Source organism: Tribolium madens, unplaced genomic scaffold (assembly GCF_015345945.1).
Source record: "Tribolium madens isolate multiple individuals breed KSU strain unplaced genomic scaffold, Tmad_KSU_1.1 Scaffold_19;HRSCAF=116;Tcas5.2_LG9, whole genome shotgun sequence".
NCBI lineage: Eukaryota > Metazoa > Arthropoda > Insecta > Coleoptera > Tenebrionidae > Tribolium > Tribolium madens.
The window spans coordinates 1641509-1664564 of record NW_025400983.1 but is presented as its reverse complement, the minus strand read 5'-3'; the positions used below and the strand labels follow the sequence as shown (position 1 = coordinate 1664564).

Sequence of the window (23056 nt, the reverse complement as noted above, 5' to 3'; positions counted from 1 at the left end):
AATTTAACAAAATCTTGAGAGTTTTTATCTCAAAAACATTTTTAAACTCTGAAAAAAGTAATACCAATTTTGACTAAATTTAGTTATTTTTCAGCTAATTTAAAAAAAAATTCTTAAAATAATGGATGAAAAAACATGCAAACGCTAAAACAAAATTATTATTGTCCATTTAATTTAGCGTTTTTTCAGATTATTTTTGAGAAAATTTTACGAAATAATTGCGTTTCTAGATGAAAAATAACACTATTATCGACTTAATTAACAGGTGTTTAATCAATTGTTATTTCTCTCATAGACACGAAAATACATTATTTGCGACCAAGTGAAGAAATGGCATTTTTTTATATCTACACACACGAGACGAGTATTGATGGATGTGTGTGATGTGAGACGACCGCTGGTTCATCCACATTTGAATATAATGCGTCGGCTAGGACGAGTTTTTTTTTTGAATTGGTTAAAACACAAGGGAGAAAATGCAAATTTTCGGGCATTGTTTTAATAAAAATATCACATTTCCTAATTTTTCAGGTTATTTTTTTTAAATAATGGAGTTTTTGTCTGAAAAAACATGTTAACGCTGTATGAAAAAAAAAATGTCATTGTCAACTTAAATTGGTGATTTTCCTAACTTAAAAAGACAAAAATAGTTTTCGAAATCAATGTTTTTGATTTAGAAACTCTCAAAAAAAAATGTCATTTTCAATATAATTTGATTCAATTTCGAGTTATTTTTGACAAAATTTCGCAAAATAATTACGTTTGAGCTGCTCAAAAATAGCAAAAATAACAATTTGGTGATTTTTTGAGTTGTTTTTTCAATTTTTTTTTGGAAATAATGCCCTTTTTGGATAAACAACGTAACAAAACTCTTTTATAATGTCATTTTTAGATTAATTTATTGTTATTTTTGGTAAAGATAACCATTTTTTGCTATATTTTTGACAAAATTTTGCAAAATAATTGTGTTTTTAGCTGAAAAACGTCCCAAATCGCTAAAAAAAACACAAATAATAACATCTAAGTTCGGTTTACCGAAATCTAGCGAGTTTTTGTGCTTAAACTCTCAAAAAAAGCCAAAATAACACTAATTTTTTCCAAAGTTAATAATTTTTCAACCTATTTTTGAAAAAAATGCTTAAAATAATGGCGTTTTTGGCTGAAAAACGGCCTAAAACTCTCAAACAAATTAAAAATTATGTTATTTTTAATGAAATTTAGTGATTTTTTACATTATTCCTGATAAAATTTCAAGAAATAATTGCGTTTCTAACTTAAAAAGACAAAAATAACACCATTGTCGACCTAATTAGATATATTTTTTTAAGTCTTTGAAATCAACGTATTTGCTTTAAAAACAGTCAAAAAAAAATTTCATTTCAATTTGATTCTATTTCGAGTTATTTTTCACAAAATTTTGGAAAATAATTCCGTTTTTAACTGAAAAAAGTGTTGAGCTGCTCAAAAAAAGGAAAAACAACATCATTTTCAATCTAATTTAGTGATTTTTTAAGTTATTTTTATTTTTTTTGGAAATATTGACCTTTTTGGATAAACAACGTAATAAAACACCTAAAATATCATTTTTGACTTAATTTATTGTTATTTTTGGTAAATAATATTCAAGTATGTATTTATTTCATTTTGTAAAAAATTATGCTGATGTGAAAAATTGTATATTTTAAAGTAGAAATTTTTTTTGTTTTCTTGTGCAAAATAACGCAATTTTTGTCCCAAAATGACAATTCTTCGGCATATTTTTAATGAAATTTTGCAAACTAATTGTGCTTTTAGCTGAATAACTTGCCAAATCTCTCAAAAAAGCAAAAATAATGACAATTAAAACCACTTTAAAAAAAAAACAAAATAACACCAATTTTGACCACATTCAATAATTTTTCAACTTATTTTATTGTAAATCTTTGAAGCAACGGCGTTTTTGGCTAAAAACGTCCTAAAACTCTCAAACATGTGGTGATTTTTTGTGATATACCTGACGAAATTTTGCAAAAAATGCCAATTTTGGGAATAATAAAATAAGGCAAATTTATTGGGCATTGTTTTATTAAAAATTTAATTACAAACTTTAGTACAATTATTTACAATTTGTAGTTATTTTTAAACCGCAGCAAGTCCAAAACTAACTCAAATTCGCTCATCCAAACCCTCAAATCCTCACAATTATCAGCCATAAAAAAATACACTTCATCAAACATTTCGATAAAAAAACTGCGAGGCCTATTACACACCCCATCCGAAGCCAAACCCACTTTTCGACACTTGACCAAGTCCAAAACTTTGATTGGTTCAAACTCCTCATTCGGGGAATTGTAAATTCGGACGATATGGCCGTCGAGGACACACCATTGGCGGTTCCAAAAACCACTTTTCAGTCCAAGAGTCAAAAAACCGGACTTTTGGTTACAAATCCTGAAACTTTCGACTCTTGCATTCAAATTGACAAAATCCGAGAGTACAAAATCCTGGACTTGACTCAATTTCCAAGCCGAGTTGTGCAAATTCGCTGGAGTTATTTCAGTTTCAGCAACGGGCCGGAATGACGTTTTCAGGACTTCAGTTTCCTCAAAATCGCTAGTGTTTGGATTCTTGTACTGGAGTTTGGACGAAGTGTTGTTAATTTTCTGCAAAAAACACACTAAAAACACGTCAAATGGAAAAGTTTGGACTTACATGACATGGTAGTAATTTCGTCAAAGTGAAATATTTTGGACTTTCTTTCATCGAAATCACGCATAATTGGACTTTGATGCAAAAATCGCGATGGACTTGGAACGTGAACGTTTCATCGAATCGAATTTGGCCGCCGGTTGCGCGTTCAAATTTGGACGTTTTGACGTCCAAATCGTTGGTCAATAGTAAAACAAAAAAATCGGTTTTGTTGGACTTACAAACGTGTTCGAGTTGGAATTTGAAGTCCGAAACTGAAATCGTGGCGATTTGGACTTGCCGGGCCCCGATTTGGACGTACTCCGCCCGGATTTTGTTAGTCAAAAGCTCGACTGCTTTACCTGAAATTCGTATTAGGACTCGTTTACTGAAAAAATTTGGACTTACCACTCCTCAAAAGGACTTTCTCGGCCAAAAGCCGTTCCAACCAAAATCCATACTGCGAGCACCCGTTGAGATACTTCAGAGCTTTCGACGCCTCCTTGATTTTCAAACATTCGACGTCGCGACGCGTCGTTAACTGTATGAATTGGTCCATTGCGAGTTTCTTTTTGGAAAACTGCATCAAGTGATTAGGTTTGTGATAATTACTCATTTGTTTACTCACGTTCTTATCAATTGTTTTGTCGAGATTTGGACGTTTCAGTGACCTTTTCTCGATGCAATTCAACGGCCATTCGTACAAATTTACCAAAAAACGGTCCGATTTTGGCCTCAGAGTCCTCGAACACGAATTTTCGTTAAAATCAAGTGGGATTTGGTCCATGGTTTTGAGACACGTTTTAAGATCACAAATCGCGTTTGTTAACTCATCCATTGTCACACTAACTGGCCAACTTGATCACAAACAATTTAAACATCCCCTCCCCTCCTGTGATAAGATACATTCGACGAATTGTGCGAAAAAGGAAAGTTAATCCTGTTTCAGGTAATTTTTCAGGGTGAAAGTGATTTTCAGAGGGTTGAAAAGACATCTGTTTACCTACATGTGCAAATTTTTGCAAAATAATGGCAATATTAGCTGAAAAACTTTAAAAAAGCAAAAATAATGTTATTTTAGCGATTTAGCAAAAGTTTTATCTCAAAAACTGTTTTAAGAAAGTTTAAACTCTTAAATATGTAATATATACGTGATTTTTCAATTTATTTTTGAAAAAATTTCTTAAAATAATGGCGTTTTTAGCTGAAAAAACATGCAAACACTGTTAAAAACAAAATTGTTTTTGTCAATTTAATTTGGTGATTTTTGGATTATTTTTGACAAAATTTCACGAAATAATTGCGTGTTTTTAGCTAAAAAATAACACCATTGTCTATTTAATTGGATAACTTTTAAAAAAAAGTTTTCAAAATTAAAGCGTTTTTGATCTAAAAACTCTCAGAAAAAAGTTTAGTCATTTTCAACATAATTTGATTCTATTTCGACTTACTTTTGACAAAATTTCTCAAAATAATTACGTTTTTAACTAAAAAATGTGTTAAGCCGCTCAAGAAAAACTAAAAATAACATCATTTTTAATAAAAATTGGTAATTTTTTTGACTAGTTTTTATAATTTTTTTGGAAATAATAACCTTTTGGATAAACAACACAATAAAACTCTCATTTTTGTATTAATTTATTATTATTTTTGGGTAAATAATCATTTAAAGTAGAACATTTTTTGCGTTTTTAAGTTTCAGGTAATTTTTCAGGGTGAAAGTGATTTTCAGAGGGTTGTAAAGACAGATGTGCAATGAAGTTTTTATTACATCTATTTACCTAAATGTGCAATTAAAAAAAAACTGAAATTCCAGTGGATAATCCTTGTGTTAAGGAATATTTTTGATGAAATTTTTCAAAATAATTGCAATTTTAGCTATAAAACGTAAAAAATCAAAAATAATGTTATTTTAGCAATTTAACAGAATCTTGAGAGTTTTATCTCAAAAACTTTTTAAACTCTGAAAAAAGTAATACCAATTTTGACTAAATTTAGTTGTTTTTCAGCTAATTCTTTAAAAAATTTCTTAGAATAATGGCGTTCTAGGCTGAAAAAACATGCAAACGCTAAAACAAAATTATTATTGTCAATTTAATTTGGTGTTTTTCACATTATTTTTGACAAAATTTCACGAAATAATTGCGTTTCTAGATGAAAAATAACACCATTATCGACTTAATTCGATAATTTTTAAAAAAGTTTTCGAAAACAAAGCGTTTTTGATCTAAAATCGCTCAAAAACAAAATTTCTCTTTTTTTTCAACATAATTTCATTCTATTTCGAGTTATTTTTGACGAAATTTCGCAAAATAATTACGTTTTCAACTGAAAAACGTGTTAAGCTGCTCAAAAAAGGCAAAAATAACATCATTTTCAATCTAACTTGTGATTTTTTTGACTAATTTTTTTTGAAAATAATGACCTTTTAGAATAAACAACACAATAAAAATGACATTTTTGTATTAATTTATTGTTATTTTTGGTAAATAATCTTCTAAAGTAAAACATTTTTTGCCTTCTTTTACAAAATAACGCAATTTTCGACCCAAATAACACTTTTTTGGCATATTTTTGACGAAATTTTGCAAAATAATTGTGCTTTTAACTAAGTTTACCAAGTTTATGTGCCAAAATAAAGCCAATTTTGACCAAATTTAATAATTATTCAATTTATTTTCAAAAAAATTCCTCGAAATAATGGCGTTTTGACTAAAAACGTCCTAGAACCTCAAACAGGTCAAAAATTATGTCATTTTTAATGATTTCTCATATTATTTCTGACAAAATTTCCCAAAACAGTTCTAAAAAATGTACTGAAAAAAGCCAAAAATAAAATCAATTTAGACCTAATTTTTGGGCAAGTTTCAATAAAAAGCGATTTTTTTCAGCATTGATTTATTACAATTATTTACACTCATTTAAGGTCACTTTCGTCCAAAAAACTCGAGTTCCAGTCGTTGATAGCTTTAATAACGGCGTTAAAATCCCTCATCCACAATTCCAAATATCGCAGATTGAAGGCCTTGAAGCACAATTTAACCTCAACAAAGTTACTCCGACTTTTTGAGGCCATTTTTCCATCGTCTGTTTCTCGTCGTGGCCGCAAATATTTCACAATAAGGACGTTATTAACGTCAATTTTCGAATAACTCGAGTATTTTAAATCGAAAAATATCGTGGGAATTTCGTTTATTGATTTACAAATTGTGAAAACAGTCCCCGATAAAGTGCACCAAAACCGATTCCAGCGAAATTTATTTTTGAGATAGAGTTTCAAATAACCGGAATGGTTTGTTTTCGTGGTGATTTGGTCGACTTGGAGCGAGTATTTGAAGGTTTTCGATGCTGTTATCTTATCTCGAATTGGGCCAAAATCGCGGGTTTTGAGGTCTTCACAAGTGAGGTGGAATTCGTCCAAAAGCTCGAAGTCGCATTTGGGCTCGTTTTGGGCAAAAAAGTGCCAAAATTTGGCCAAAATTGGGACCTAAACACCACATTTACAATTTTGAATGAGAAAAAAACTCAAAACTCACCTTTCCGAGTAGTAGTTTTAACTTTGCAGTGAGTTTGAGGACGTAGAGTTGGATTTTTATGACAAAATCTAGTGAGCATTGAAAAACGAAAACGTCCTCAAAAGTGATATAATTCTTGTTGGTTTTGACAAATTTCGACGTTTGCACGTTTGTGTTATGCGAGACTAGAATAAAATACTGATTTTGGCCAAATTTCTGAAAAATTTCGGAAAAATGCACTTTCGAGAGTGTCAACCGGCTATTGGAGTCGTCACCGCTCTCGCTCGACGTCTCATAAATCAACTTGTATTTTTGTACTGGAAATTAACGTTAAATGACGTGTTTTTACACAAAATAATGACATTTACCCAATTCAAAAATCGCTTTTTTGTTATTCAAATCTCTCGGTGAGTTTTTCAGTTTTTTGATTTTTTGTAAAACAACTTTTTCACACTTGTTTGAAACAGGTTCGATCTGAAATTTGAATTTTATTGCATTTGAATTAATTTCTACTTACTTACCTTGTCTAATGATGGATTTGGATTTGAATCGAGTTTGATTCGTTTGCTTGGGGGTTCGTCGAAATCACTTGAATCGCTGAAAATTGGGTGAAATGTGGATGAGATTTTTGGCGTGAAATCGTCGTAAAAATCGGAAATTTCTTCAATTCGGCTCATTTTGATTTCTCATCTCAACTGAAATAAAACCGCTGAAATTTTCTTATAAGAGAAAAGCGGTTGCCCCACTCTTGTTTACAAAGTTGGCGATTTTTGAAAGTAAAATAATGTATGCATCCCCTGCGGTAAGGTAATTACCAAAGGGTAAGATTTCACAAACAAGTTCTAACAGCTTTTGGTGCTATAATTTAATTGATTTTATTACAGAGATACAAGTATATAGTTTCTACGTTTGCGTTTTATGTGTTTACGTTTGCGTTTTTACAATTACTTTGATTAACGTTTTTTTTTACGTTGTTAAGTTTTTACTTTATTTCTATGTTTTATTAATTTCTTAAATTGCTTTGCTTACGTTTACGTTGTTGCGATTTACGTTTCTTTATAGGAATACTTTTTACGTTTACTTCTTACGTTTTTGTGTTTTGCGTTTGAGTTACGTTCTAACGTTTAAAGTTTACATTTTTAATTTGTTATGCTTACGTTTACGCTTAAATATTTTTACGTCGTTATGTTTATATTATTAAGCCATTATGTTTTTACGTTTACGTTTTCTGCCACTACGTTTCTGTATTAAAATAACATTTTAACATTTAGACACATTTTGCGTAAAAATAAGTAAAAATTAAAAAAAAAGTAACAAACACGTTTTAAATTGTTACGTTAAGTATTTAAGTTCTTACGCTCTTACCTTGTTTTTACTTTTTTGTTGAGTTTACGTTTAAAAAAACACGTTTTAGATTTCTTAATGCTTAAATTTATACTTTTATTACGTTAAAGTTCTGACAATTTATACTTCTAAGTTTCTACTGTTTACGTTCTTACGCTAGATTCTTAAGCTTCTATGTTTGGTTTTCTTCTATTACGTTCTTGTGTTAACATAAAAGTTGTGTTTTGCGTTAAAATTGCGTTCTTACGTTACAGTCTAACATTTTTATGTAAAAATAAGCAGTGTACTCTGCTTTACGAACTTAAGTTTTTACGGTACGTAATGTTTCTGTATATTACGTTTGCGTTCTAACGAATACGTTTCAGTGTTGTTACATTTTTATGTAAGTAATGTTATTTGTTTGCATGTTTACATATTTGATTTCTTGAGCTTGCGTTTTTACGTTTACACAAAAACTGTTACATTTTCTTTACATATGCAAGTTTCAACGTCTTTACGTTTACGTTTTTACAAACTATTTTTAATATTTTTTTGTTTCTACTCTTCTACTTTTACGTGTAAAGTTTTACGTTCTTGTACAGTTAGATTCTTAAGCTGCCTTTGTCTAATTACTTTTTTGTGTTAATAAAAGTTGTGTTTTGCGTTAAAGTTGCGTTTTTACGTTTACAGTCTAACATTTGGACATTTTTATGTAAAAAAATCATACTTTTTTCTGTTTTACAAATTTTAATTTAAAATACTTTTATTAGGTACGTTTAAGTTTACGTTAAGTTTACTTTTTACGCTAGATTCTTAAGCGTTTACGTTTGGTTTTCTTCTATTACGTTCTTATATTAACATAAAAGATGTATTTTGCGTTAAAGTTGGGTCCTTATGTTTAACATTTTTACGTAAAAATAAGCATAGTGTACTCTACTTGACAAACTTAAGTTTTTACGGTACGTAAAGTTCTAAGTTCTAACGAATATATTTTAATGTTGTTACATTTTCGTGTATTGTTATTTTGTTTGTACGTTTACGTATTTAATTCCTTATACTTACGTTCTTACGTTTACGCAAAAATTGTTAATATTTCTTATATTTTTTATGCATACGTATAAGTGTTTACGTCTTACGTTTACTTTCTTACAATTCACTTTTAATATTCTTACGTTTTATTACTTGTGTTAACACAAAAGTTAACGTTAAAGTTGCGTTTACAATTGAACATTTGGACATTTTTATGTAAAAATAAGTACAGTTTTTTCTGCTTTACAAACTACAACGATACATAATATTTCTCTGTTACGTTTTTACGTTTACCTAAAAATTGTTAATACTTTTTATACTTTTTTTACGTTTAAATTTTCACGTTCTTATGCTATTAGATTTTTAAGCAGTCTGTTTCTTATTACATTCTTATGTTAACACACATGTTGCGTTTTGAGTTAAAGTTGCGTTTTACGTTTACAAAACTTTTTTTTACTATACGTCATGTTTCTGTATATTACGTTTGCGTTCTAACAAATACGTTTCAGTGTTGTTACATTTTTATGAATTGTTATTTGTTTGCACGTTTACATTTTTGATTTCTTAAGCTTGCGTTTTTATGTTACATATGCATGTTTTTACGTGTTTACGTTTATGTTCTTACAATTTACTTTTAATATTCTTACGTTTCTTCTCTCTCAAATCACCTTCTTTTGTCAACAAAAGTTGTGTTTGCGTTAAAGTTGCGTTTTTACGTTTACAGTCGAACATTTGGACATTTTTATGTAAAAAAAGTACAATTTTTTCTGCTTTACAAACTTAAGTTTTGACGATACGTATTACTTCTCTGTTACGTTTGCGTTCTAACTAATACGTTTACGTGTTTATGTATTTTTTATAAAAAAGAAAATAAAAAATTAGTTTGTATTTCTCAAATCAAGACAATTGGTCCACCTCTCCCGGCTTTCCCCTAATTAGAATTCGTAGATTTGGATAAAGTGAAACCCATTATCCTAGTCCTGTCATCGCAGGTGGTTAGATGGTCATTTTTTCAGGACTTTTCTTGTCTTGTTTATGTAAAAAACATAAAATTGTTGATACATTTACATGTTTTTACTCTTTTTGTTTATATTTTTTTTTGTGATCAATTATTATTTTTACCTTCATTTTCTTAAGTTTTCACAGATTATAAATAAGAGTAAAAAACAAATTTGAATCACTGTATAAATAAATATAATAATTTGTTAATTGTAAAAACTGTTTTTAAGTCCATCCATCCCGCCGATCCATCTCTCCCGGCTTTCCCCTAATTAGAATTCCTAGATTTGGAGAAAGTGAAACCATTATCCTAATCCTGCTATCGCGGGTCATTTTTTCAGGATCTTTCTTGTCCTGAAGTCTTCGTCCTTGAAAAATAGCGCCAAAACCATAAAGATGCTCTGAATTTATTCGTTTCGTCTGCGTCGTCGTCTCGGGTCCGGTTTTCGGCAAAAAGTGCCCGATTTTTCGCTCACCCATACTCATCCGACACTATGAAATATTTATGTTATGCGTTCGGATGTTATCTATGTGGAAAAAGTCCCGTAGACGCCGTGTGTTTAAAATTCTACGCGAGTTTCGTCTGCTAAATATTGATGATAGGTTGGTCCTGAGATGTGATTTTTGCACTCAAGAATAAAATCGACATTTAAAATATTTATAATCTAATTGCGATTAGAACGGAGGAGCAGTGAACGGGAAAGCAGCAAGACGAGTTTTACTTATTTTATTATTAAGAAAAATAAGGCAGATAATGAACGATCGATCATAAATAATTAATCGATTCATGCATTATTGATCGGGAACTATATGATAAAACACGATGCTCGTTAACATTATAATATTGGACGCGTTCTTGTACCGAACCAAAACAGTCGGCTTTAATTGATCGAAGCTTGCTTGATGACAGAAATCGTCAAAAGTCTTGTTCACTCACACAGAATGGATTTTCTTTAATGATTCTGAAATCAACTGAAAAACATACAGCTTGAACTAGCATTGAAATCACCAGTTATTTCAGCAAAACATCAAGATTTTAATCAATTATTTCAGACAAATTAGGACAATATATCAAATAATTTAGCATTGAAATCATCTAGCAAATAAAAAAGCTTCATGTTGGTTTATCAAATTAGCAACTCTTAATTGTCCAAATTGCATTTTTATAACACAAATTTTTGTCTCTTTTTTTGTTTAAAAACTTATATAGAGTGATTCAAAATATCTAAAATCAACAAAAATAAAGTTAAAACGCAATAACAGAAACGCAAACTTAAGAACGTAATCGTAGACGTACAAACTAAATAACAATACATAAAACTGCAAAAACACATAAACGTATTCGTTAGAACTCAAACGTAACAAATACCCATTACGTATCCTAAAAAAGTTCGTAAAACAAAAAAAGTATGCTTATTTTTACATAAAAATGTCCAAATGTTAGACCGTAAACGTAAAATCGTAAAGTAAAGAATGTAAGAAGATTAAAAGTAAATTGTAAGAACGTAAACGTAAAGCCGTAAAAACTTGCATATGTAAAAAAAAATTTGCTTAAACATAAAAACGCAAGCTTAAGAAATCAAAAATGTAAACGTGCAAACAAATAACAATTCATAAAAATGTAACAACAATGAAATGTATTTGTTAGAACGCAAACGTAATATACAAAACATTACGTATCGTAAAAACTTAAGTAAAGACGTAACTTTAACGCAAAATGCAAATTTTGTGTTAACACAGGCAGCTTAAGAATCTAATAGCATAAGAACGTAAAAATTTAAACGTAAAAGTAGAAAGTCAGAAACGCAAGAATATTGAAAGAAAACTGCAAGAARGTAAACGTGTGTATGCAAAAAAGTATTAACAATTTTTGCGTAAACGTAAAAACGTAAGTTTAAAAAATTAAATACATAAACGTACAACCTAAATAACAATATACAAAAATGTAACAACACTGAAACGGTTTTGTTAGAGCGCAAACGTAATATACAGAAACATTACGTACCGTAAAATCTTAAGTTTGTAAAGTGGAGTACACTGCTTATTTTTACATAAAAATGTTAGACTGTAAACATAAGAACGCAACTTTAACACGAAATACATCTTTTATGTTAACATAAGAACGTAATAGAAGAAAACCAAACGTCAAGGCTTAAGAATCTAGCGTAAAAAATAAACTTAACGTAAACTTAAACGTACCTAATAAAAGTAGGTAAGTAAACTAAAGTTTGTAAAACAAAAAAAAGTTTAATATACAAAACATTACGTATCGTAAAAACTTAAGTAAAGACGTAACAAAACGCAAATTTTGTGTTAACACAGGCAGCTTAAGAACGTAAAAGCTTAAGAATCTAGCGTAAAAAGTAAACTTAATGTAAACTTAAACGTACCTTATAAAAGTATTTCAAACTAAAGTTTGTAAAACAGAAAAAAGTATGATTTTTTACATAAAAATGTCCAAATGTTAGACTGTAAACGTAAAAACGCAACTTTAACGCAAAACACAACTTTTATTAACACAAAAAAGTAATTAGAGAAAGGCAGCTTAAGAATCTAATTGTACAAGAACGTAAAACTTTACACGTAAAAGTAGAAGGCTAGAAACAAAAAAATATTAAAAATAGTTTGTAAAAACGTAAACGTAAAGACGTAAAAACTTGCATATGTAAAGAAAATGTAACAGTTTTTGTGTAAACGTAAAAACGCAAGCTCAAGAAATCATATATGTAAACGTGCAAACAAATAACATTACTTACATAAAAATGTAACAACACTCGCAAACGTATTACACAGAAACATTACGTATCGAAAAAACTTAAGTTCTGTAAACGTAAAAACGCAACTTTAACGCAAAACACAACTTTTATTAACACAAAAAAGTAATTAGAGAAAGGCAGCTTAAGAATCTAATTGTACAAGAACGTAAAACTTTACACGTAAAAGTAGAAGGCTAGAAACAAAAAAATATTAAAAATAGTTTGTAAAAACGTAAACGTAAAGACGTAAAAACTTGCATATGTAAAGAAAATGTAACAGTTTTTGTGTAAACGTAAAAACGCAAGCTCAAGAAATCAAATACGTAAACGTGCAAACAAATAACAATACATAAAAATGTAACAACACTGAAACGCAAACGTAATACACAGAAACATTACGTATCGAAAAAACTTAAGTTCTGTAAACGTAAAAACGCAACTTTAACGCAAAATGCAACTTTTGTGTTAATACAAGAAAAAAGCAACTTAACAATCTAAAAGTAGTAGTAAAAGAAGAAAGTCAGAAACGCAATAATATTGAAAGAAAACTGCAAGAACGTAAACGTAAAGACGTAAAAACGTTACCTTAAGAAATTAAATACGTAAACGTACAAACTAAATAATATATAAAAACGTAACAAACGTATTCGTTAGAACGCAAACGTAATACACAAAAACATTACCTACCGTAATAACTTAAGTTTGTAAAGCAAAGTGCACTGTGCTTATTTTTACAMAAAAATGTTAGACTGTAAACATAAGAASGCAACTTTAACGCAAAACACAACTTTTATGTTAACGCAAAAACGTAATAGAAGAAAACCAAACGTAAAAGCTTAAGAATCTAGCGTAAGAACGTAAACAGTAGAAACTTAAAAACGTAAATTGCCAAAACTATAGCGTATAAATTTAAGCACTAGGAAATCTAAGTTGTGTTTTTTTAAGTAAGAAACATGAAAAAACTTTAGTCAACAAAGAAAGTAACAATAACGTAAGAGAGTAAAAACTTAAGTGCTTACCTTAACGATTTAGTATTATGTAAACTCAGAAACTAAACAAAAATACGTAAAAATGTAAGAACTCTAAAAGGAAGAAACGTAGTCGTAATCGTTAACGCAAACTAGAGTAAGTTGTACCTATTTTTACGAAAAAAGTGTCTAAATGTTAAATTGTGAAACACAAAAACGTAGTAGTAGCAAACGCAAACGTAAAAACTTAATCGCTCAATAATATAAAAAAAACAAACGCAAAAACGTTATTTAAATACTTATTGAAAGTTAACGTAAAAATGTAAGCATAACAAACTGAATTGAAAATCAAAGAACTAAAAACGTAAGTTTCTTGGTTCTTGATCTAGCATCAAAATCACTGATCATTTTGCAATTAGACACATTTTTTAGCTTTAATTTGGCTAGAATTAGATAAAAAATAATTGCTAGAGAAATGTAGCTTGATTTAGCAATGAAATCACATCAAAAATKGCAAAAACCCAGATTTTAGGAATCTTTTTTATTAAATTAACAAATCATGAAAGAATAGTATATTATTCAACGTTTGAGAAAGTTGCGACAAGAGTCGAAGACGAGTTTTTAATTGTCAACATACATATAAGAATACAAACGCAAAAACGTTAATATATTAAAGTTTAATGCAAGAGGGCAAAAACTTAAGAACAAAGAAATCTAAATTTATTRAGATARTAAAGATGTAAGCATAACAATTGAACTCAAAATCAAAAAACTAAAAACGTGAGTTTTTTGGTGCTTGATCTAGCATCGAAATCACTGATTATTTTGCAATTACACACATTTTTCAGCCTTAATTTGTCTTTAATTAAATAAAAAATAATAYCTAGAAAAATGTAGCTTGGTTTAGCACTGAAACAACATCAAAAGATAGAAAAAACCCAGCTTTTAGAAACACTTTTTTATTAAATTAACATAAGAATAGTATATTATTCAACAAGTGAGAAAGTTATCTTCCACGTAGATGAAATTTACGATACGAGCCAAAGACGAGTTTTTTATTGTCAACATAAACATTACCAAATTTTTTTTCTTCAATTTTCTCAACTGAAAAAAGTGCAAATTCTCTAATAACGACTTAGTCTGTGCCTGAAAAATTCTCGTTTTCGTCCGTTGTTTCCGGTCTCGACCGATTTTTCAGCCGAAATCATGAAATTCTGTTTTGTTTCAGGCGACAAACCGCACGCTTGCGACCTCTGTAACAAGAAATTCGCACTGGCGTGTAATCTGAGAGCCCACATGAAGACCCACGAGGGTGAGTATTGTATCAAGCTCAAGTTATTGATTATTTAGGTTAAAAGTTAATTTTTTTAGATAGACAATTTATCAATCTATTAGATGCAAACATAAAAAATAGGGTGTCCCATTTAATTTTTTTAAGTTATTTAACTTTGAACAAACATCTTAAATTACTAATCTTTACAAATGCAAAACACTAAAAAATTGAGTAAAAAGTTTTGTAATAAACTTTATAATAAATTGAGAATAAGAAAAGTTGTCAAATTTTGCATAAGAATCTATTTCAAAGATTTAAAAATGAAAGAATTAATATCTCATTTATTTGTCACGTAAGTGTGACGTTGAAAAAATATCCCACACAAACTTTAGAAAAAAAATAAAATTTAAAATAATCGATTCAAATATTTTTTTTTATTTAAACGATTAAAATTTTGCAAATTTTGCCAATTCAGGAACAAATGGAAATTTTCGAAATAAGTCAAAATAAAACGAAATTAAAAAATCTCATCACGAGGTTATTGAAGCCTCAAAATGACCGTGTTTTGTCCAAAATTTTTAGAGTTACAAAACACTGAATTCAAAAAATTTTTATAAATTGAATCCTAAACATCTGAGAATTCCAAGTTCTCGATCTAGGAAATGAATTCTAAGATTGTAAAAATTCACTATTTTGAAAATTTTGAGAATTCTAATCAAAAATAAAAGGAACCAAAAGAAAGAATTAGGAAATTATTTGAGCAAATTTAAGCTTTTTAAAACTAAAATTTGAAAAATTTGCAAAATTCTAGCTGTCGGAAATTTTCATTGTCGAATCCAGAAATTAAAGAATTTAAAAATTCTAAAAATGCCAATTTTTTTACGTTTTATAAATTTTCAGAAATTTAAAAACAACATATCAAATCCGAGAATTAACAAATTCAAAATAAAATCAGAAATCTCAAAAATTCCGAGAATCTAAGTTTGATAAGAAAAAAAATTTAGCAATCTAAAATATTTTCAGATTCTAACACAAAAAATTATGGCATTTAAAAATCAAAGAATCAAAAATTATGAATTCTAAACATTTAGAGTCCAGTCATCAAAAAAATAAAATAAAATCATTAAAAAATCGATCTTGAATCCTAAGGAATCTAAAAATGCAAGGACTCAAAAAATTCAAAAATTAAACTATTTCATGTGTAATCCAAAAAATCAAATAGAATAAAAAGATTTGTAATAAATTTTATAATAAATTGAGAATAAGAAAAGTTGTCAAATTTTGCATAAAAATCTATTTCAAAGATTTAAAAATGAAAGAATTAATATCTCATTTATTTGTCACGTAAGTGTGACGTTGAAAAAATATCCCACACACAAAAAAAAAAAATTTAAAACAATCGATTCAAATATTTTCTTTATATTTAAATGGTTAAAATTTTGCAAATTTTGCCAATTCAGGAACAAATGGAAATTTTCGAAATAAGTCAAAATAATACGAAATTAAAAAATCTCATCACGAGGTTATTAAAGCCTCAAAATCGCCGTGTTTTGTCCAAAATTTTTAGAGTTACAAAACACTGAATTCAAAAAATTTTCATAAATTTCAGGAATTCAGGTGAAGAATCCTAAACATCTGCGAATTCCAAGTTCTCGATCGAGAAAATGAATTCTAAGAATGTAAAAATTCACTATTTTGAAAATTTTGAGAATTCTAATCAAAAATAAAAGAAACCAAAAGGATGAATTAGGAAATTATTTGAGCAAATTTAAGCTTTTTAAAACTAAAATTTGAAAAATTTGCAAAGTTCTAGCTGTCGGAAATTTTCATTGTCGAATACAGAAATTAAAGAATTTAAGAATTCCAAAAATGCCAATTTTTTTATCAAATCCGAGAATTAACAAATTCAAAATCAAATCAGAAATCTCAAAAATTCCGAGAATCTAAGTTTGATAAAAAAAATAGCAATCTAAAATATTTACAGATTCTAACACAAAAAAATTATGGCATTTAAAAATCAAAGAATCAAAAATTTTGAATTCTAAACATTTAGGTCCAGTAATCAAAAAAATAAAATAAAATCATTAAAAAATCGAATCTTGTATCCTAAGCAATCTAAAAATGCAAGGACTCAAAAAATTCAAAAATTAAACTACTTCATGTGTAATCCAAAAAATCAAATAGAATAAAAAAATATAGAGAATATTCTTCCTCAACCAAGAAATTTGTATTTTATTGATATTTTTTGAAAAATAAATCTTAATAAATTATTAGAAATCATGTGTTTTCTTTAGAATAGTTTATTTGTGAGGGTAATTGGTAATTTTTCTATTTAATTTTCAAGGAAAAGCTACTTTTAGGCGATCTTAGTGCAACGCRATCAAAAAAAAGTTTTCTTTCAATTTTGAAACTTATGTGAAAACATAGTAAATATATGAAAGTATTTATATAAATTTTTTAAGAATTTTAAAAACCTGCGTAATTGTTTATTTTTTTGTTTAAACAGTATATTTTTAAATTATTTGTTAATAACAAATTTTTAGAATATATATCTAGTATTAAAAAAAAATCGTTTTAATATGTTCATTTGCTCTTTAAATAAAAATTCTTTTTGTTGGGAGGTACTTAATTTAGTACATCCCTGTTTTTTACGAAAATCAGAAAGAATGAGTTTTTAAAGTGATCGTTTTACTCTCCTACAAGAATCGCTGCTGTTGTTAATAAAGTTTCCCGCATTTGCATTCGCCACACTTTTATGAAATTAATGAGAATAACGTAATTAAGACATGACCAATCGGTGTAAACACGCGCAAATATTTCAATAATTTTCTATAAAATCACGGGTGTGGCTTCGATTTACAATAAATTGTGAATATTCATAAATTTACATGCGTTGTTGTTCTTTTTCGATTGAAGAAGTGGTGTGGGTTGCAAATAACCACCACAGACTTTATCGATTAGCAATTACCATATTTGTTGTTATGAAACGAGCTGTTTTATTCAAAGTGCACTGCAATTAGCGGTTTTTTGCGAAAATTATTAATCAGTTTTTGTCTTATAAAACGCTTACAATGGAATAAGTTATAAATAGCGAGACTTTACTCTCTTACACACTTAAATCGCCGCTGCAATCTTGCACATAGAAGGTTAAAACCGCTGAAAAACTCACTCAATTATCGACAGTTTTTCAGGCGAATACCTGGGAATGGTATTGCAACCACAAAACGCACAAAAAACGCATTTTTAACCCCTAGACAAGGAAATTGTTCTTTACAACCGAATAGGGAACCAAATCTAGCATGATTTTTTTATTTTTTAATAACAATGAGAAGAAATCATTATCATACAGGGTGAATATAAAGTATGGAACCAAGCGGTTTTATTTTTAATCATTTGCTTCCAGAAAATAATAATTAATACAAATTAAAGTAATATAAAAAATGTGATCATATTTTCAGAACGAAATTTTGTTTCGTTTTTGAATTATGCGATTTTTTTTGTCAAAATTGCAATTTATGTAAAAAAAATTTTTTTGATAAAATTAAATATAAAGAAGATAGTTGTAATCCTTAGAGTATAGCTGTTATGAGAAAAATTATTTTATAGTGGGTGCCATTTAAAAACATAAATTTTTTTTGTACAACTCAAAAACAAAAGAAAATTTCGAAAAATTTTATTCTCGTTAAATTATCACATTTTTATAGTACTTTATCACTCATCAATTAGTTTTTTCAAAAAATAAATAGTTTAAGCAAAAAACGTTTGGTTCCATACTTTTTATTCACCTGGTATATAATCTTACAAGAGTTCATTTGCAAAAATAAAATTTATTGCTCTTATCACAAGGCCTCAAGTCGGTTGTTAATAATTATAACATGACTGTTATTTGACAGTGACTGATTTATAACATTTCATTTCTCCTTCCGGCACCTGGAAATAATAAAACACTGCATATTAATACAGTTTTCTCTCATTATTGACAAACCAAGTTTGCATATTTTTAAATGATATAGGGTGACTCCACTGAGATAGCCGATTTACTACTAAATTGTCTGAAATGTACATTTTTATTAAAAAAAAGATATTGAAGTAAAAATTTGCATATCTATAGTTTGACGTTTCAGAGAAGTACAGAGTGATTCAAGTGAGAATCACTCAATCAATCAATCGTTTTAGCCAAGTCGCTCTGTATATTTTTAAAACAAACAAAAAAAAATGTGTATTTATGTCATTTTATAGATACAGGCTAATTTAATTGAAACAACATCAGTCAAATCACCCTGTACATGTTGCCAATAAATGAAAAACATTTAATTAAGCGTTTTTTTCAAATAATCTTTTTTAACTTAACGTCAAACGAGGTCATCTTAGCCAAATCACTTTGAATACTTTGATAAATGTTGAAAAACTTTTAGAAAAATTGTTTTTAATTAAAAAACAAAGGCATTTGTAATTTTGAAAAAGCTACAAGATGATTCAAGTGAGAATAGTTATGGTAGTACTTTTATCACAATTAAAAACATACATTCATCCATTATTTTTGGTGTGATTTAATCGAGACCATCTTCACCGAATTATTCTGTAGACTAAGGCATGTTTAATTAATAATGTTCTTATTTTTAAATAAAAAAAAACATTCCTAAACCTACATGGTGATTCAAGTGAGAATAATGAAGGTTGTACTTTTATGACATTTATGCATTTTTAGTGTATTTTTGTAAACGAGGCCATCTGCGCTGAATCATCGTGTATACTTTGATAATAATGAAAAAAAATATTTAAGTATTTTAGTTAAAATAATAATGTTTTTAATAAAAAAATTAGCGTTTATAATTTTTTATACAGAGGTTGATTTAAAAAAACCATTCGCGCCYAATCAATCTGACAATAATTGAAAAAAATGTGAAGTTTTAAATTTTAAGTGAAAAAGTAATGTATTTAATAAAAAAAATAAGTTTCTATTAATTTTTAATGTAATTCTGTCGTTATATAATGCATTTAAACAAAGACATATTTGCCAAATCACCCTGTACACTTAGAAAATAATTTATATCAACAAAAATTTGGTTTTTAATAAAAATAAATAAATTTTGATTTACTTTTAGTGCAATTTTGTCGTTACAGAGTGATTTAAAGAAAGCCATTTTCACCAAATCACTATGTAAACTTTGATAATAAATGATACAGAGGTGCAATTAAACATTTTAATAAAAAAAATTATATTATTAATAAAAAAAATTATATTTCTTTATTTATAATATAATTTTGTGTAGTTATACAACAAAGAAATTTCCGCCGAACCATTTTATAGACTTAAATAATAACTGAAGAAAATTAGATATTTTATTTATAAAAGTAATATCTTTAATAAAAAATAGTTATTAGTCATTTTTAGGATACTTAATTTTGTAGTTACTGGGTGATTTAAACGCGGCCATCTCCGTCGAATTATCTTGTAAACTTTGATAATAATTGAATAAAAAAATCAATTAAGCATTTTGATTAAACATTCATGTTTTTAATAAAAAATAAGTTTTTGGTAATTTTTAGCATAATTCTGAAGTTACAGTAATTTAAAAAATTACATTGATTAAAACAAAACTTTCTCCGTTGAATCACCATATAAACTTTGATAATAATTTACAAAAAGCCATTATCCAATTCAGTTAAAAATATATGCTTTTAGCAAGAAATGGCTAATTTTTAATGTAATTTTGTAGTTACTGAGTGATTTAAACGAGACCAACTCTGCCGAATCACTCTGTACTTTGATATAATAAGTGACAGAAATGTACAATTAAGCATTTTAGTAAAAAAAAATAACGTTTTTAATAAAAAAGTTTTTATTCAGTTGTGGTTGTAGATACAAGGTGATATAAACAAAGCCATCTCTGTCGACTCACTCTGTAAACTTTGCAATTAAATGAGTAAAATATGCAATTGAGTTTTTTTTATTATAAAAATTCCTGTTTTTGTTAAAAAACTAGGTTTTCATCCACTTTTAATGCAATTTTGTAGTTACACGGTAATGTAAACGATATCATCTCCGCCGAATCACTCTGTAAACTTCAATAATAAACGACAAAAAAGCACAATTAAGCATTTTAAGTAAAAAATTCATGTTTTTAATAAAAAAATGAGTTTTTATTTATTTGTAGTTGTAGATACAGAGTGATTTAAACAATGCCATCTCCGCCGACTTACCCTGTAAACTTTGACAATAAATGATAAAAATATGCAATTAAGTTTTTTATTATAAAAATTCCTGTTTTTAATAAAAAAAAAAGTTTTTGGTGTAATTTTATAGTCACAGAGAGTGATGTAAACAAGGCCATCTCCGCCGAATCACCCTGTAAACTTCTGTAAAAAGGGACAATTAAGCATTTTAAGTAAAAAATTCAGTTTTTAATAAAAAAATTAGTTCAGTTGTAGTTGTAGTTACAGAGTGATTTAAACAAAGCCATCTCCGCCGACTCACCAGGTAAACTTTGACAATCAATAATAAAAATATGCAATTAAGTTTTTGATTATAAAAATTCCCATTTTTAATAAAAAAAAGTTTTTGGTCTAATTTTGTAGTTACACAGAGTGATGTAAACGATGACATCTCTGCCGACTCACCCTGTAAACTTCAATAATAAACCACAAAAAAGCATAATTAGGCATTTTAAATAACAAATCCATGTTTTTAATAAAAAAAAWTAGTTTTTATTCAGTTGTAATTGTAGATACAGGGTGATTTAAACAAAGCCATTTCCACTTACTCACCCTGTAAACTTTGAAATTAAATGACAAAAATATGCAATTATTATAAAAATTCCTGTTTTTAATGAAAACAAGTTTTTGGTGTAGTTTTGTAGTCACAGAGGGTGATATGTAAACAATGCCATCTCCGCCGAATCACCCTGTAAACTTCAATAATAAACGACAAAAAAGCAGGCATTTTAAGTAAAAAATACATGTTTTTAATGAAAAAATAAGTGTTTATTCAGTTGTAATTGTAGATACAGGGCGATTTAAACAAAGCCATTTCCACCGACTCACTCTGTAAACTTTGAAATTAAATGACAAAAATACGCAATTATAAAAAAATCCTGTTTTTTAACAAAACAAGTTTTTGGTGTAATTTTGTGGTCACACAGGGTGATGTAAACGAAGCCATCTCCGCCGAATCACCCTGTAAACTTCAATAATAAACGACAAAAAGGCACAATTAGTCATTTRAGGTAAAAAACTCATGTTTTTAATGAAAAAATGACTTTACCTGCAAATAAGCAGTTTCCTATAATTTAATTCCCATCCAGGTAGCATCTCAGTCTTTCCCATAATTCTCGAATTTCCGATACGACCACAGCAACCTCAGCACCGCGCCACAAATTAAATGACACCAAAAASACTATAATAACGCTCCGAAGCAGGGGGCAATTTCCCATCTCGGGTCGCATTAACCCAGTCTATAATTCTAGCCCGGGGAGCCCCCCAATTTATAAAACATTAGACGATTTGAAATTATAATCGTGAGAATACACAATACTATAAAATTTTTCGATATACAGGGTGCGCCTGTAAAAAAATGCCTTATAAGATAATATACCAGGAACATGGAAAAAATGTTGAAACAATTTTATCTATAAAAATTTTGAAGTTATGAGGGTTTAAAGTTTGCACTTTGACTCTATTTATTTCAGTTTTTTTTTTGCTATAGGCTATTAAAAGAGGAAACAAGAAAGCTGTATCCTAAATTGTAACTCTGTTCAATGTTATTTGTGGCTTTTATTGGCAAAATTTTTGTCCCTTTACTAAATAATTGTAAAAAAACATATACAAGATCATCAGTATCATTAAATAGATATAAAAAAATGTCAAATGTCAAGAAATAAATGTCAAAATTTTTTGACAGATAGAATTTTTTAAACATTTTTTTCATGTTCTTGGTATCTTACCTTACTTAAAAATTTTCTCTGGGGCGCGAGTTCTGGCGCACCTGTATATCGAAAAATGCTTGGTAAGGGGGCTAATATGTTTTTGCTAATATTTCAGAAACCAGTGAAGATAAAATTACAAAATTTGGTACAGATGATAACCTTTATACACTTAAACAAATTCAAACATCAAATGTCAAAATTTTTAATCAGGGGCGTACGAAACTGGGGGAGTTTAAGGTAAAAAATACCCTATTTATTTTAGCTTAAGTTTCTCGGTACTTTCAGCAACAAAATCTTAAGTTCGATAGTTTATCACAGAAAAGTCTCTCTTGTGTCCATACGACTTATTGTTTTTGAATAAAATTAATTTAAAATTTATGTTACACACCAATACAACATTCAAATCACTCAGAATTTACAGAGTAATAAAAGCAAAAAATTCATATTTTTTAATCAACCTCAACTAATTAACATTACATTACAGTAACAATAATTTAATAAATTTCCCTAAATCTAAAGGAGTTGTTCAAAGTGACCACCATTTTGGTCAATGCATAACTAAAGAAACTAGAGCCAAAATAGATAGGGTATTTTTTTATCC

The 23056-nt window shown here is 28.2% G+C and overlaps 1 protein-coding gene across 1 annotated transcript in view; it reads left to right on the top strand.

Moving 5' to 3' along the window:
* The window catches only part of LOC123014079 (zinc finger protein OZF-like), a 149737-nt gene that overhangs the window by 124084 nt on the left and 2597 nt on the right, over positions 1-23056 (top strand). Inside the window, exon 6 of the mRNA XM_044412956.1 lies at positions 14486-14569. Within this exon, the coding sequence (XP_044268891.1) occupies positions 14486-14569 (84 nt within the window). The remainder of the gene's footprint in view (positions 1-14485; positions 14570-23056) is intronic.